Below are 12,223 nucleotides of genomic sequence, written 5' to 3'. Positions count from 1 at the left end.
AGGCACACAGGAAGACTCTTCCTCCATGTGGGGAAAGAATAATCCCGGTAATATTTAATTCTAAAATTAGGACAACTTTTGGAATCTCTAAATCCTACATATTTGAGATAAATAATAAGGTGATATATACTACCATAGGCCAAATGCTTGTGTCTCTCCAGGTTTGTATTTTGAAAGTTAACCCCCAATTTGTTGGTATTTGAGTGGGGAAGGTGATGAGGTCAAGGGGGTGGAGCTCTCACGAGTGGGATTAGTGCCCTCATAAGAGAAACTTTAGAGATTACCCTTGCCCCTCTGCCATGTGAGGACACAGAAAATAAGTCTACGAAATTAGGAAAACAGACTCTCACCAGATAGCAAATCTGCTGGGGCTTTGATCTTGGACTTTCTAGCCTTCAGAACTGTGAGAGATAAATTTCTGTTGTTGAATAAACCACCCAGGCTATGGTATTTTGTTATAGCAGCCTGGAGAGACTAAGATAAGCACTGAAAACTAAGGCTCGTTAAAAATGAAGAAGGTTCTTTTTGGCCCCACCTTGGAGCTTGCAGGGTCTTAGTTCTTTCAGTGAAAGCATTGAGAAAAAATAAAACAACATAAAAATGGGCTTTAAAAAAGAAGTGAGATCCTAGTATTTATGGAAAAATACAGAAGAGCATTTCTATAGCTTTGAGGCTAGAGATGCTTTATTGATTTTCAATTTTTAAAGTCAAGCTATGGACAAAAACATAGCAGATATGGTGCTGATTGTAAGATACATGGAGATATTAACACCTTTGACACTATGATAGGAAAGTTTGGCTTCAGGAGATTTCAGGGGAGGGTGAGGGGGGAACATTAATATCCTCACCTTTTGAACTGGAAAACCAAAAGTTACTATGAAAACTTGATGAAGAAAAGAAACGGAGAGGTTTAAGATAGTCTCTGAAGTTATAAAAGAAAATCACAGCAGACAAAAAAAAAATTAGCTATAATATTGATACTGAAAGGAAAGGAAGCCCAGTGGTAGAAAATTCAAGGTTAACTGTCTTATTGGAAAGTCAATAGACCATACTGAGTAAAATATATCGGGAGTTGGTATGTCTGGAACTAAAGGTATTAGCACATACTGCAGCTGTTTAATTGTCTATCAAAAGAATTAAAAATATCAAAAACTATCCTTGAGTCTATGGTTGGAGCAGGAAGGACGGGGCAACATTAGCTTTGCATCCTAAGCTCTTGTGAACATTATAATTTGTAGAAGTGAGCATGTGCTGTAAATATAATTTTAATAAAGACGTAATAAAATGTTAATTATAAAAAAATGAAGAAGGTTCAAATACAGTGTAGTTAAAACGGTGAAGTCATTTTTATTTCAGTACTTGACAAAATACCCCATAAAATTCAAAACTTCTACCATTATACAAAAATAGGTCTCTACAAGTGATATTATCTGTCTTCATCACCAGTAGCAAATATATTAGGCAGAAACATGTAACTTCAGTAGCCTTATAAGAAAAGTGCAGGACACCTCAAGCTACACATTCAACTGTATCATAATGCCAAAAGTTTAATCTTTTCACCCATTAGATAAATAACACAATGTTTATAATTTAATCATTTAAATTAGCATTCCACAAATATACATGTAATTGAATGATTATTGTGCATGAATACATACACAGTGCTTATATGTACAAATTCCAGTTTTCGTGTGCTGGCAAGGGCTTTGTATACAATCATAAGCTGTGTTCGCATTGGTCCCATTGAATATCCACAATACAAAAGCACAAAAGAACCATTGATTTACAAAAGGAAATCTGTTTAAAATCAATTCATGATGTTTCAAAGGATTATCTTCTCATGCCAGCATGAAACTGAGTTGAACCTATAAGACAGGAACAGGATAGTTCAATGATTTCAGATCAGATTGTGACTTAGACTAACTAGTTCATGATGGGCAGAAGATTATTCCCTATCATTAAGAAAAAATGCTTTGTTTTCTCCTAAAGAAGTTTTATTCAAACTTGATTTTTTTAAAAGGAAATTTTGAATATATATATTCAAAAGCATCTGTATCTGTCTCCGTAACATGCTAAGTGAGATTAACATTAAGATTTTCTGTAAAGTGCCCTGAGGGCTGAATGTTCTATAGAACATTTCACTCTTCAAAATCTTGTGAAATTTAGATGCTCAGACCAACGAAGTCCAGCTATGATAATAAAAGTTTCCTATAGCAACAAGTTGTTTGAGTTAGACAATTTCTTGTATGAAGAGAGAAACTACTAAAAACAACTGGTGATGAGTCCTATCTATTTTGTAGGAATAGCAGAAAAAAGGGTCTCTAATAATAGTTATATATATATATATATATAATATGTGCGTGTCTGTGTGTATGAAAGTTGACTTAAAGGTCATTAAATTGAAGTGATTTAAAACCTTTGAATCAGGAATGAACTGAAAAGAGGGAAAGAGGTTTTTCTCACAATCCACTTCTAAGAATGAAATTTTTTGTGTGTTTTTGAAGAGAAATAAAAGGTCATCCTTACAGTCTTTGGACCGGGATGGGTTCCTCGGATCATACACAAAAGCACAAGGTCGGAACAGAGATTATAGCCGCACTAAGTGACTACAGAACCTGTGTCTTCCTCTCGCCTCCCTATGCCTTATCTGCATGCGCAGAAGCAATTGCTTTGGAACAAGTCCTCCAGCAGTCTCTGGAAGCTTCAGAGTATCTGCACATCGGTGCTCATCGTGCATCTCACCTAATCTTCTCAATGAGACGAGCAGGGATTTTTGGGGGGAAGAGTGGGATCCAGGGTGATAAATCCTGTTTTGTATTAAATTCCTAAAGGGTAGCTGATAACTCATGCACTGAACTAGAAAACTTGATTAATAATGAGGAAAGTCAAAGAATTTCAAAAAGAGAAAGATTTCCAGGTCTATCTAGCACTGTGGTGCTGCCAATACTTGGTTAAGCTGAGGGTACCTGACTGTACAGTTCCAAGTCGTCTTTGCAGTGCCTCCAGCCGAGTGATATAATCTGTCAGGGCTCTGTCAGGATCATAATTCTGAAGCTGAGAACATGCTAAGGAACCAGGGTTTAAATCAGCTGGAAGGCCTGGGTACCTATGAGATTAAAAATATGAAGATGAATCCAAATTATCCAGAAACAATTCAAGTAACTCATGAGCCTGCCTCCACCCCTGCCCTCAAAAGGCAGAACACGTGTATACTCCCCAATCTATATGTATCCACCCACCTCTGAGTCTGCCACGTGTTAAGGAAAAAACTCGTCAATAAATTCAAAGCAGTCACTAAGTCATCAAAAGAATGCCCAGCACAACTGCTACTGCCGAGAACATCACTGAAGGCTGCATACGTATAAACGCATCTTGTCCTGCAAACTTCGGAGATTTTTTTCACAATTCCAAAGCCGCAGTTTTAGTTAATGCCTTCTTAATGTCTAGCCACAGCGCATATACTGAGTAACACGTGATCAACGCTGTTTCCTTTACCCCTGGGAACCAGCTACAAATTCAAAAACTCTTTTTGGTTCTGGGCATTAGATTATGTAAACAATATATAACTAAAGACATGTTTAGCTATTTCATTGCAAAGCCCCAACAGTGTCCTTCATTCTCTGTTGCTAGTATAAGGACTGATGTTGAAGCTGAAGCACCAATACTTTGGCCACCTGATGCAAAGAGCTGACTCACTGGAAAAGACCCTGATGCTGAGAAAGATTGGGCGGGCAGGAGGAGAAGAGGGTGGCAGAGGACGAGATGGTTGGTTGGCATCACCAACTCAATGGACATGAGTTTGAGCAAACTCCAGGAGACAGTGGAGGACAGGGAAGCCTAGTGTGCTATAGTCTATGAAGTCACAAAGAGTTGGACATGACTTAGTGACTGCACAATAACAACACTGGTATAGATTTTATCAAACTCTTACCTATTTTGAAACGGTAAAGGAGACCTTGGATAGTCCAGATCTGATCTTGAGCGGTATGCAGTATGTCTTGGTTCTCCATAAAGCTCCAGCCCGCCAGAAGAATGATAAAATGTGTCAGTCTTTTCTGCACCTAAAGTAATCCAAAATGTACCTTTTAAAGAAAAGAAAAATACCAAGCCCTTGAAAAATTTCTACAAAACAGATAAGGTTCAAAAGACTGACTATACTGCACTATACTACACTATCTCCTATTTATAATCATTTTCAATTATTCTTGCTACAGAAATAGCAAGAGAAATTGCTAGAGAAACAATAGTATAGCTTATTTTTTTAACCTTTGAATATTAGAATTTCTGATAATCTGGAACTATACCTCTAAGAAAATATTTTCTTACTCTGAGAAGTGTCTGAGTGTGTATGTTATGAGAGAAAAGGCAATGTGGATTAACAATATTAAACTGTTAATGCTGTTAATATTAAGTCCTTTTATCACTCTGTTCTGCTGACTTTCATTGGAAAAAACTGGAACCAAGACATACTAACTTACAACACAGAATTCATTATGGTTCAAATTTCAGCTGTTTCAGTATAAGGATCTATGTGTGTGTGCTCAGTCATGTCTGACTCTTTGTGACCCTATGGACTGTAGCCCTCCAGGCTCCTCTGTCCATGGAATTCTCCAGGCAAGAATAATGGAGGGGGTTGCCATTCCCGTCCCCGGGGATCTTCCTGACCCAGGGATTGAACTCGCGTCTCCTGCGTTAGTAGGGAAATTCTTTACCACTGAGCCACCGGGATGCATGTTTCAAAAACACTTCATTTAGAACAGTACCAAATATATTTCTTCTATCTCTGCACAGAAGAGGAAAAGGTGGTTTACTACCAGTACATGTCAGTTATGCTGTGTGTCTACAGCTCTGTGTGCTTCCCAGCTTCTCATCTCCTCCTTTTGCCTGAAATGCTGAAGCCCTAGTGTTTGAGTATAGAGAGAAGGAATTTTAACTTTTATATCACCTATTGGTAAACCCAGAAACCTGTTTAATATTGCTAAATTGTGAAAACTTCAAATTGAAACTTCCACATTATAGAGTAAGAGCAATCCTATCTCGAACCAGAACCTTAAATGCAGTTGAACAGAGTGGGCTCTGGAGCCAACAGCTAGGGCCACCATCCCCTACTGGGTAATTTGTTGCAAATGACAAAAGCTTTCTGTGCTTCAGTTTTTCATCTGTAATTGTGCTTACATCACAGAATTGTGAGAACACATGGAAAAAAGTCGGGCTAGTGTGAACCAAGTGTGCCATAAAAATCAGCTCTTTTACTACTCTTCAGAACAGCAAGGTCCTCAGCTTTGTTAGTTATCAGGGCTCTGTCTTTGGACAACACAGGTCCCAGAACACATTATTTGGAAGGTTATTATATATGCAGTAATTTTAGAGAAATCACCAACGTAAGAAAAAATTCTATTTTGACTTCACCTGGATTCAATCCAAAGCCATCCCTGTTAATATTGATGGAACCAGAACTTGTGACTCGATGCCACCGTCGAACCAAAAATTTCATTCTAAAAGAGATTCCAATGGAAAATTTCACAGAACATCTATAGTGTAAAGAGTATAGACACACACTTTCTACAGAATTCAAGTCATACATTTAAATATTAATGCAGATCAAATTTCAACATAATCACGTGGCTAATATTATGCCAATGTCCCGTGGTTTATGATAAAACTAACTGAAACAGAGCAGGGCTTTTCCCATGAGGCAGAGGTTTCCTGCTGCCAGTACCATGTTCTGGCTTTAGAGGAGCATGGGACACAGAGACGAAGAGCGAATGTAACAGAAAAGGGAAGCTGGATGGGCAAAGGAAGGGCAAGGAAAAATGAAAAGAGGAGGAAAGAATGGAGACTAAGGGCAGAGGAGATGGAAAGTGAACAGAAAGACCCTTAATTTGGCAGTGAGAGTGAGTGGGGAAGCAAGAAGAGTGAGGCCGTGCAGTCAGGGATGAAATACAGTGCTGGCTTCAAAAGGGACGGGGGTGGCTATGTCACAACCCAGCTGTAGCAAATCGCTGCCTGCCCCATTCTGGCCCCAAGAGCTCATGGAGCACCAGTTTTGATTTCTTATTTCAACTAGTTTCAAGGCTTGGTTTTTAGGACGGTTAAAATACAACGGACATACAAGAGAAGAAGAAGACTGTGACAGTGTGAAGTCCTTCAATGGTAACTGGCTCTCAAGGAGCCTTCCCGAGTCCTTGAAACCGAGATGAACAGCTAACTCCTGTGACCTCTCACTTACTGTCTGGAGGGCCGTGCATACTGCTCTGCCCCGGGAGAGAGTGAGTGAGGATTAAGTCTTTTTTCTTTGTCAACGCAACCTCCCAGCACTTAACCCTGGATAGGCTGTACCAGGTGATGAAGGGAATGAAAGGAAGGAAAGCTCTTTGCTTTCTCCAACCCTCTAATTCTTGTACCAGTGCTGAGAAATGACAGAACCAGATAGAAAGCCATCTGGGAGACAGTCTGCAGGCTGTAAGGCCCTGGCAGTGCAGAGGCCAGCTGAGAAGGGCAGTGAGGAGCTGAAAGATAGCACATGGTCTCCAGCACACAAAAACACTAATACCACCTCTTATTCTGCCTCTGTGGCCTTCTGAGGTACTTTTGAGTAACCTGAATACAACGGGATTGGACAGTACTTAAAAAAAAAAAATGTCCTTTGAGACTGTCTGCCGCCTATGGAAGCAAAGGGAGGGGCAGCAAGGACAAAGCACCGAGGTGTCTGGGTGCATCTAGCCAGGTGAGAGGGCGGCAGGAGGCTGTGTCGTCAAGGGAGTCAGATTCCTGGCTCCATTTCAGCCACATACAGAGTGAGCATGGCAGTACCTAGCTTGGAAGGCCAAAAAGGAGCAGCAAACGCCCCAGCAGAGCCCAACACACACTCAGGCCAGGGATTTCTACAGCTGGGCTGCTGGAGGGGCTGTGGCAGTAGTGAAGAAAACGAAGCTATGTCAGCCGAGGTAACTTTTCAAAAAGCATTCTCCCTTATGATCTCTTTTCTTTATATGTCTGAACTAGTTCATGGGCTTATTTAGATTAAAAAAAAAAAGAGAGAGGGACCACCCAGACCGGATATTCCAGCTGAGTCACTGGCTGGCTGCCTCTGGGAGGGCCCTTTCCGTAGGGTCTGTCCGGTATGATGTGAAGTTCCCCTCCCTGACTAGAGGATGAAAACCTGCACAGAGGGAGGCGTGTTTCAGTGACGTCAAGTGACTCCTACTGGATGACTACGGGGTGCAGGAGGCAGAGCAGAGAGAGAGGACTAAAAATAACTCAGTTTCTCAGAATGCATTCTACTCAATGCCTTTTCTTTCGAGTACCTCACCTGGAAATTGCCATGGACACTCTGACGGCTGACCGAAACCTGGTGAAGCCCTTTGGTCGGTTGGTGATCACCTCCAGGTCTGTGAAGGCCGGCTGTCCCCCCATGCGGGCCAGCAGGGCCAGGGTGGCCTCCTCACACTCCTGGAACCCACCCAGTAACAGGAGCAGGTATTTCTTCTGATAAATGAGAGCTTTCCGAAAGCTTTCTGCCCTCAGGTATTTGCCATAAATTCTCTGTTTAAAGGGAAGAAAAACAGAAAGACATTATTCAAACCCTTCTGCAGGGGAAGATAATCTAGACTTTATTTTTAGTAGCAGGAGTAGAACGGCTGGTACCTCATCGCTGTTTCCTATTTTACCAGCGAAGTGGAAAGTAAAGCTAGACCTTGATACTTCCACTTCCATTTAGTCAATGAATTTTAGCTCCTATTAATCATAGTTAACGCAAATATTTTTGTCTTAGCCAAAAATAGTATAAAGCTTTTACAGTATAGAGTATAATAGTACAGAGCTACTTTTATTATCATCACATTTAACTTTTTCAATGTTAATATTTTCTATCTCTTTACGAGTCATAAACTTACATTCATGCCATAGTTGGAATAAATATTACGAACGTTTTCTTTTTTTGGATTTTAAGTTAACTGCTTAAGGTAGTTGTACTATTAATACAGTATTCATTATAAGTCATAAGAGACGCTATTTAGAGGGCTTACCATTACAGAGCATGATCCTCTAATATTGACAGTAGCAGAGCTTCTATACGGAATTGAAAAGCTAACTTTCTGTTGGTTTATTAGGGATGAGACTGTAGGAATGGGGACCATGAGCTCAGGGGGCTGCTTCTGTGACCTCTGTGAGCTTAACCTGGTTCCAATCCTGGCATGCTTTACCACAGTTTTTTTGTGACTAGCTAGAGACCTCATTCATGACAGACTGAGACACCCGGAGAAACCACCTCAGTGTGACCTCAAATTCTTTAGTCTGACCATTAGGGTTAGTGAGAGATGAAATAAGGCAAGAGCAGAGGACCGACTCTGTTGTATGTTAGCTGGAGGATGTCTCCTACCTTTATAGCAGCATGCTCGGAATCAGGGCTCAGATTCTGAAGTAGAGCTTCGTTCCTCAGCTCGGCTTTGAGTTTGTACACTTCAGCTTCTGCCCTCTTCAAGGATTTCTGGAGAGCCAGTTTTTCTCTGTTCCAGACTTCTTTTTCTGAGGTGATGATGGCTTCAATGTTGGGGCCACCACTGAGTGAAAACCTAGAAGACTGCAGAGGCCAGAGCCTACTTATGTGATTTTAAAGAACAAGTCTCTGAAGTCTGAATTTAACTTATTAAAGGTATCCCTATGGGAGATATAGAGTAGTATTCAGCTTTCCAACCTCAGATGGAGAAGTTCAAAGCCAATCTCAACTGACATTAGGAGGCTCGGATGGTAAAGAATATGCCTGCAATGCTGGAGATCTGGGTTCAATCCCTGAGTCAGGAAGATCCCCTGAGACAGGAATGGCAACTGCAGTATTTTTGCCTGGAGAATCCCATGGACAGAGGAGCTTGGAGGGCTACAGTCCAAGGGGTGGCAAAGAGTTGAACTCGACAGAGCGACTAATAGGACAACATTAACTTTTAAGTTTATGGCCTTGTTGAGGAGATTAACTTTACAACTAAAAGTCCCTATGAAAGCCCGGACCCATGTTTAGATTAGTTAGTTTAGATTAGTAGAGCATTCAACTAAAAAAGTCGATAGTCTTTTGTTTTGGCTGCGCCATAGGGCTTGAGAGATCTTAAGTTTCCTGACCAGGCACTGAACCTGGGCCATGGCAGTGAAAGCACTGAGGCCTAACCACTGGACTGCCAGGGAATTCTTTCCATTGTTTTTTGGGGGTAGACTTTCAAAATGGACCATCTGGGTCCAACTGCTGAGCCTGTTCCAAAAGCAGTGCACTGGAAAAGGGGGGGAAGCCAGCATGTACACAGGGAAGCGGGTCTCTGCAGAAGCTGTGTGGATGTGTTACCGTGTGTCTGACCACAAAGCCAGTCTTACAGGTCTTTCCTGTCTTCATACTGATGGTAACAGAGCTGACAGTTTAGTTATTTTATAGTTTTTAAAAGGGAAAAATGTAAATAAACTCCCGAAGTAGTTTATTAAGACTGAAATCCACAATTTAATAGCATTTTCACTTGAGTTGTGAACACAACGAGTGATAAATTATCGAGAAGAACAGGCAGAACACACATTTGAACACTTCTTCACATGTGTCTGCAACTGGCCCACAGGTAGGGAGTTACTCGGCTTTGAAGATCAATGTGTCTTGGTTTGACTACTGACCTCAGTTTTCTCATGTGCAAGGCTGGGTATGGATTAGACATTCTGAACATACAAAACCCAGAATCTGGCAGAAAAGATTCCCAATCAATCAATAAATAAACAGCTACTACGGTTCCCATCCAATTTTCTAATGATGCTACTACACATCAGATGCTAAGTATGCAGCCATGATAAAAACAGACGTACGTAATCTCTGCCAGTTCCTGCCTGTCGATGCCACCTGATTTGCTCCTCCAGCTTCATAATCATGTTTCTTAAATCATTCTTTTCTTCAGTCAGTTGGCTGATATGTCCCGTCAGCTCAGTGTTTTGTCTTAGTAGTCTTTCAGTTAATGAGCCACAAGAAGTACCTGGGGACATTAAGGTAGGCTAAAAGACAAAACAGCGTAAGGTCATACGAGCACAACTGTTTATGAATAATGCATATAAAATGTGAACTCACTGAGAACAACAGACTTCATGAAGAACCATGGCTTGTGCTGAGTCTTAAGTAATAACCAGGACTTCACCAGGGAGGAAAGAAGGGCATGTTAAGTGATTACAACAGCAAGTACAAAGACACAAGGCTTGAGTGAGTATGCTACCTTGAGTGAGTATGCTACCTTTAAGAAGTTACAGACATGCTTATTAAGGCTAACCGTAAAGCCTGCTTTCATTACACAGATGACAGACCTAAATGTAGTAGTGAAGAGCAATGAAAGGCTTGAGGCTGGAGCATGCCATAAACAAATTTATGTGTGACAAAGAGTCCTTTGACAGTACTCTGCAAAGTAAAGTATATTAGAGAAGAAAGATTGTGGCGCCAAGCTGCGACATCAGGAAGTTATTGCCCACAGTCTAGGTGAGGAATGCTGAAGGCCTGAATGCAGGCAATGACCGAAGGCACAGGGACAGACATTTAGGAGCCAGAAGGCACAGACCCTAGTGACTGCCCGGGGGTGCACGTAAGAGCAAAGCAAAGTGATCTGTGCTGACTTTCAACTGTACACTGGGCGATACCATGACCAGAAATGTGGGATCAGGGCCAGAAGGAAGAAAGGAAGACGATGCTCAGTCTGGTCTATGCCTGTGAGGTTCCTAAAGATGTCACCGTGGGGTATGTTTCCCTAAGGAAAGGTGTTGCATAAATAACTGAAAATATCAACCTGGAACACAGGACAAAGGTCTAGACTAGAACCACAGTCCACAAGAAGATAAGCCACATAAGGGCAGGATCTGTATCAGATTTCTTCATCGTAGCCTCAGAACCCAGTACAGTACCTGGCACGTAGTAGGTGCCCAATATAAGTATTTATTCAATAATTAAGTCTACTGAGAATTCAGGTTTAGGGAATGAATGAGCTTTCACAGTAAGAGGAAAACAATGGACGAGCATAGGAAGAAGAGGAACTCTTGAAGGTAAATGACAAAAGAAATGGAAGAAATGAGAGAATATTCACACAAAAGGTAAGGAAAGAGGGTATTTTAAATGGAAGAGGTCAAAAGTATCAAATGTTACAAAAAAGCCAAGAACTACAGGGACTGAACAGATTTGCCACATGAGTGAACTGAGCACAGTGGCAGCATCACGAGCGTGGTCCCACCGAGCGGTGTGGGTAAAGGCAGACTCCTGCTGCGAGAAGCTCTTCATAATGTAAGTAAGAGGCCAGCAAAATTTTTCAATAATGATAATATTGCTTCCCCTCAAACTTTCACTATTTTCTGTTGGGGTAAGGCAAACATTACTAATATTTTAAATAAATGAAACGATAAAACTTTTTTAGAAAATGCAGTGCCAGTATCAAATGATTCATGTAATTTCTATAGCTTTGCTCTCGATACTTTAAAAAGTGTTTTTAAAAAGTCTTACCTCTTCTCCTGGCTGGCCAGTTAATTTTTGTAGTTGTAAAATAATTCTATCAATATTTTCCTGAACCCAAACAAAATCTTCATCATCTGCTGTTTCAAACTGTAGTCTTCAAAAAAGAAAAAAAGGGCAAAAAGTCAAAACGTATCAACTCAAGGAGCAGTGTTACTAACACAAACATTACAGGTCAGGTGACACCACTTCACCTCTTTTTCCTCCTTTACGTTAATTGTTCTCTTTGCCTGAGTCAGGGTGTTAGGAGGATTGTTTTCAGGTATATGAGTTCTGTTAAAGATAACCTTCTAATGTAAACATGCATTAACTTTAAAACTTCTCTAGCTACTAGTGAGGGACAGACTGCCCAGCCTGCCTAAGAATGCCATTTCTAAAAGTTAGGCAGAAAATTCTAACCTGTTGGAGGCTTTCTGGGCTAGATGTTGTAGTTTTGAAGCCACACACTGAAGTTTTTGTCTGATTATTTCCAATTCATGATGATAGCCAGTTCCTCCTCCGTTCATTTCAATCATTTTAGGATAGCTTGATTCCTTTGTCTCTCCCATTTTCTGCTGAAGAACCCAATTTCTGGTTCGATCATTGGTTAAACTCCAAGCGGTTGGCTAGAAATTTTGGACAGAAAAAGAAAAACGAAAATCGTACCACAAATAGCACATCACATTCTTTCTTAAGAGAACACAATTACTGTTTATATTCCAAATAAACTTCTATAGATTTTTA

General features: G+C 40.7%; 1 protein-coding gene across 10 annotated transcripts in view; it reads right to left on the bottom strand.

Annotated features, from left to right (window-relative positions):
• Positions 1-1,322: 1,322 nt before the first annotated feature.
• The window catches only part of AKAP9 (A-kinase anchoring protein 9), a 165,948-nt gene continuing 155,047 nt past the window's right edge, over positions 1,323-12,223 (bottom strand). For 5 of the 10 annotated variants that reach the window (XM_061413402.1, XM_061413397.1, XM_061413399.1 and 2 more), the window contains 9 exons: positions 11,900-12,105; positions 11,492-11,597; positions 9,829-10,011; positions 8,381-8,581; positions 7,313-7,545; positions 5,410-5,495; positions 3,932-4,082; positions 2,967-3,106; positions 1,323-1,865 (listed from right to left, as the gene is read on the bottom strand). In XM_061413402.1, the coding sequence (XP_061269386.1) occupies positions 1,831-1,865; positions 2,967-3,106; positions 3,932-4,082; positions 5,410-5,495; positions 7,313-7,545; positions 8,381-8,581; positions 9,829-10,011; positions 11,492-11,597; positions 11,900-12,105 (1,341 nt within the window). In that variant the 3' untranslated portion in view covers positions 1,323-1,830. The remainder of the gene's footprint in view (positions 1,866-2,966; positions 3,107-3,931; positions 4,083-5,409; positions 5,496-7,312; positions 7,546-8,380; positions 8,582-9,828; positions 10,012-11,491; positions 11,598-11,899; positions 12,106-12,223) is intronic. The other 5 variants (XM_061413403.1, XM_061413398.1, XM_061413400.1 and 2 more) reach the window with 1 other exon arrangement.

The sequence above is a fragment of the Bos javanicus genome, chromosome 4 (assembly GCF_032452875.1).
Source record: "Bos javanicus breed banteng chromosome 4, ARS-OSU_banteng_1.0, whole genome shotgun sequence".
Classification (NCBI taxonomy): Eukaryota; Metazoa; Chordata; class Mammalia; order Artiodactyla; family Bovidae; genus Bos; species Bos javanicus.
The sequence above is the reverse complement of the archived record's forward strand: the minus strand, read 5'-3'. Positions and strand labels throughout refer to the sequence as shown.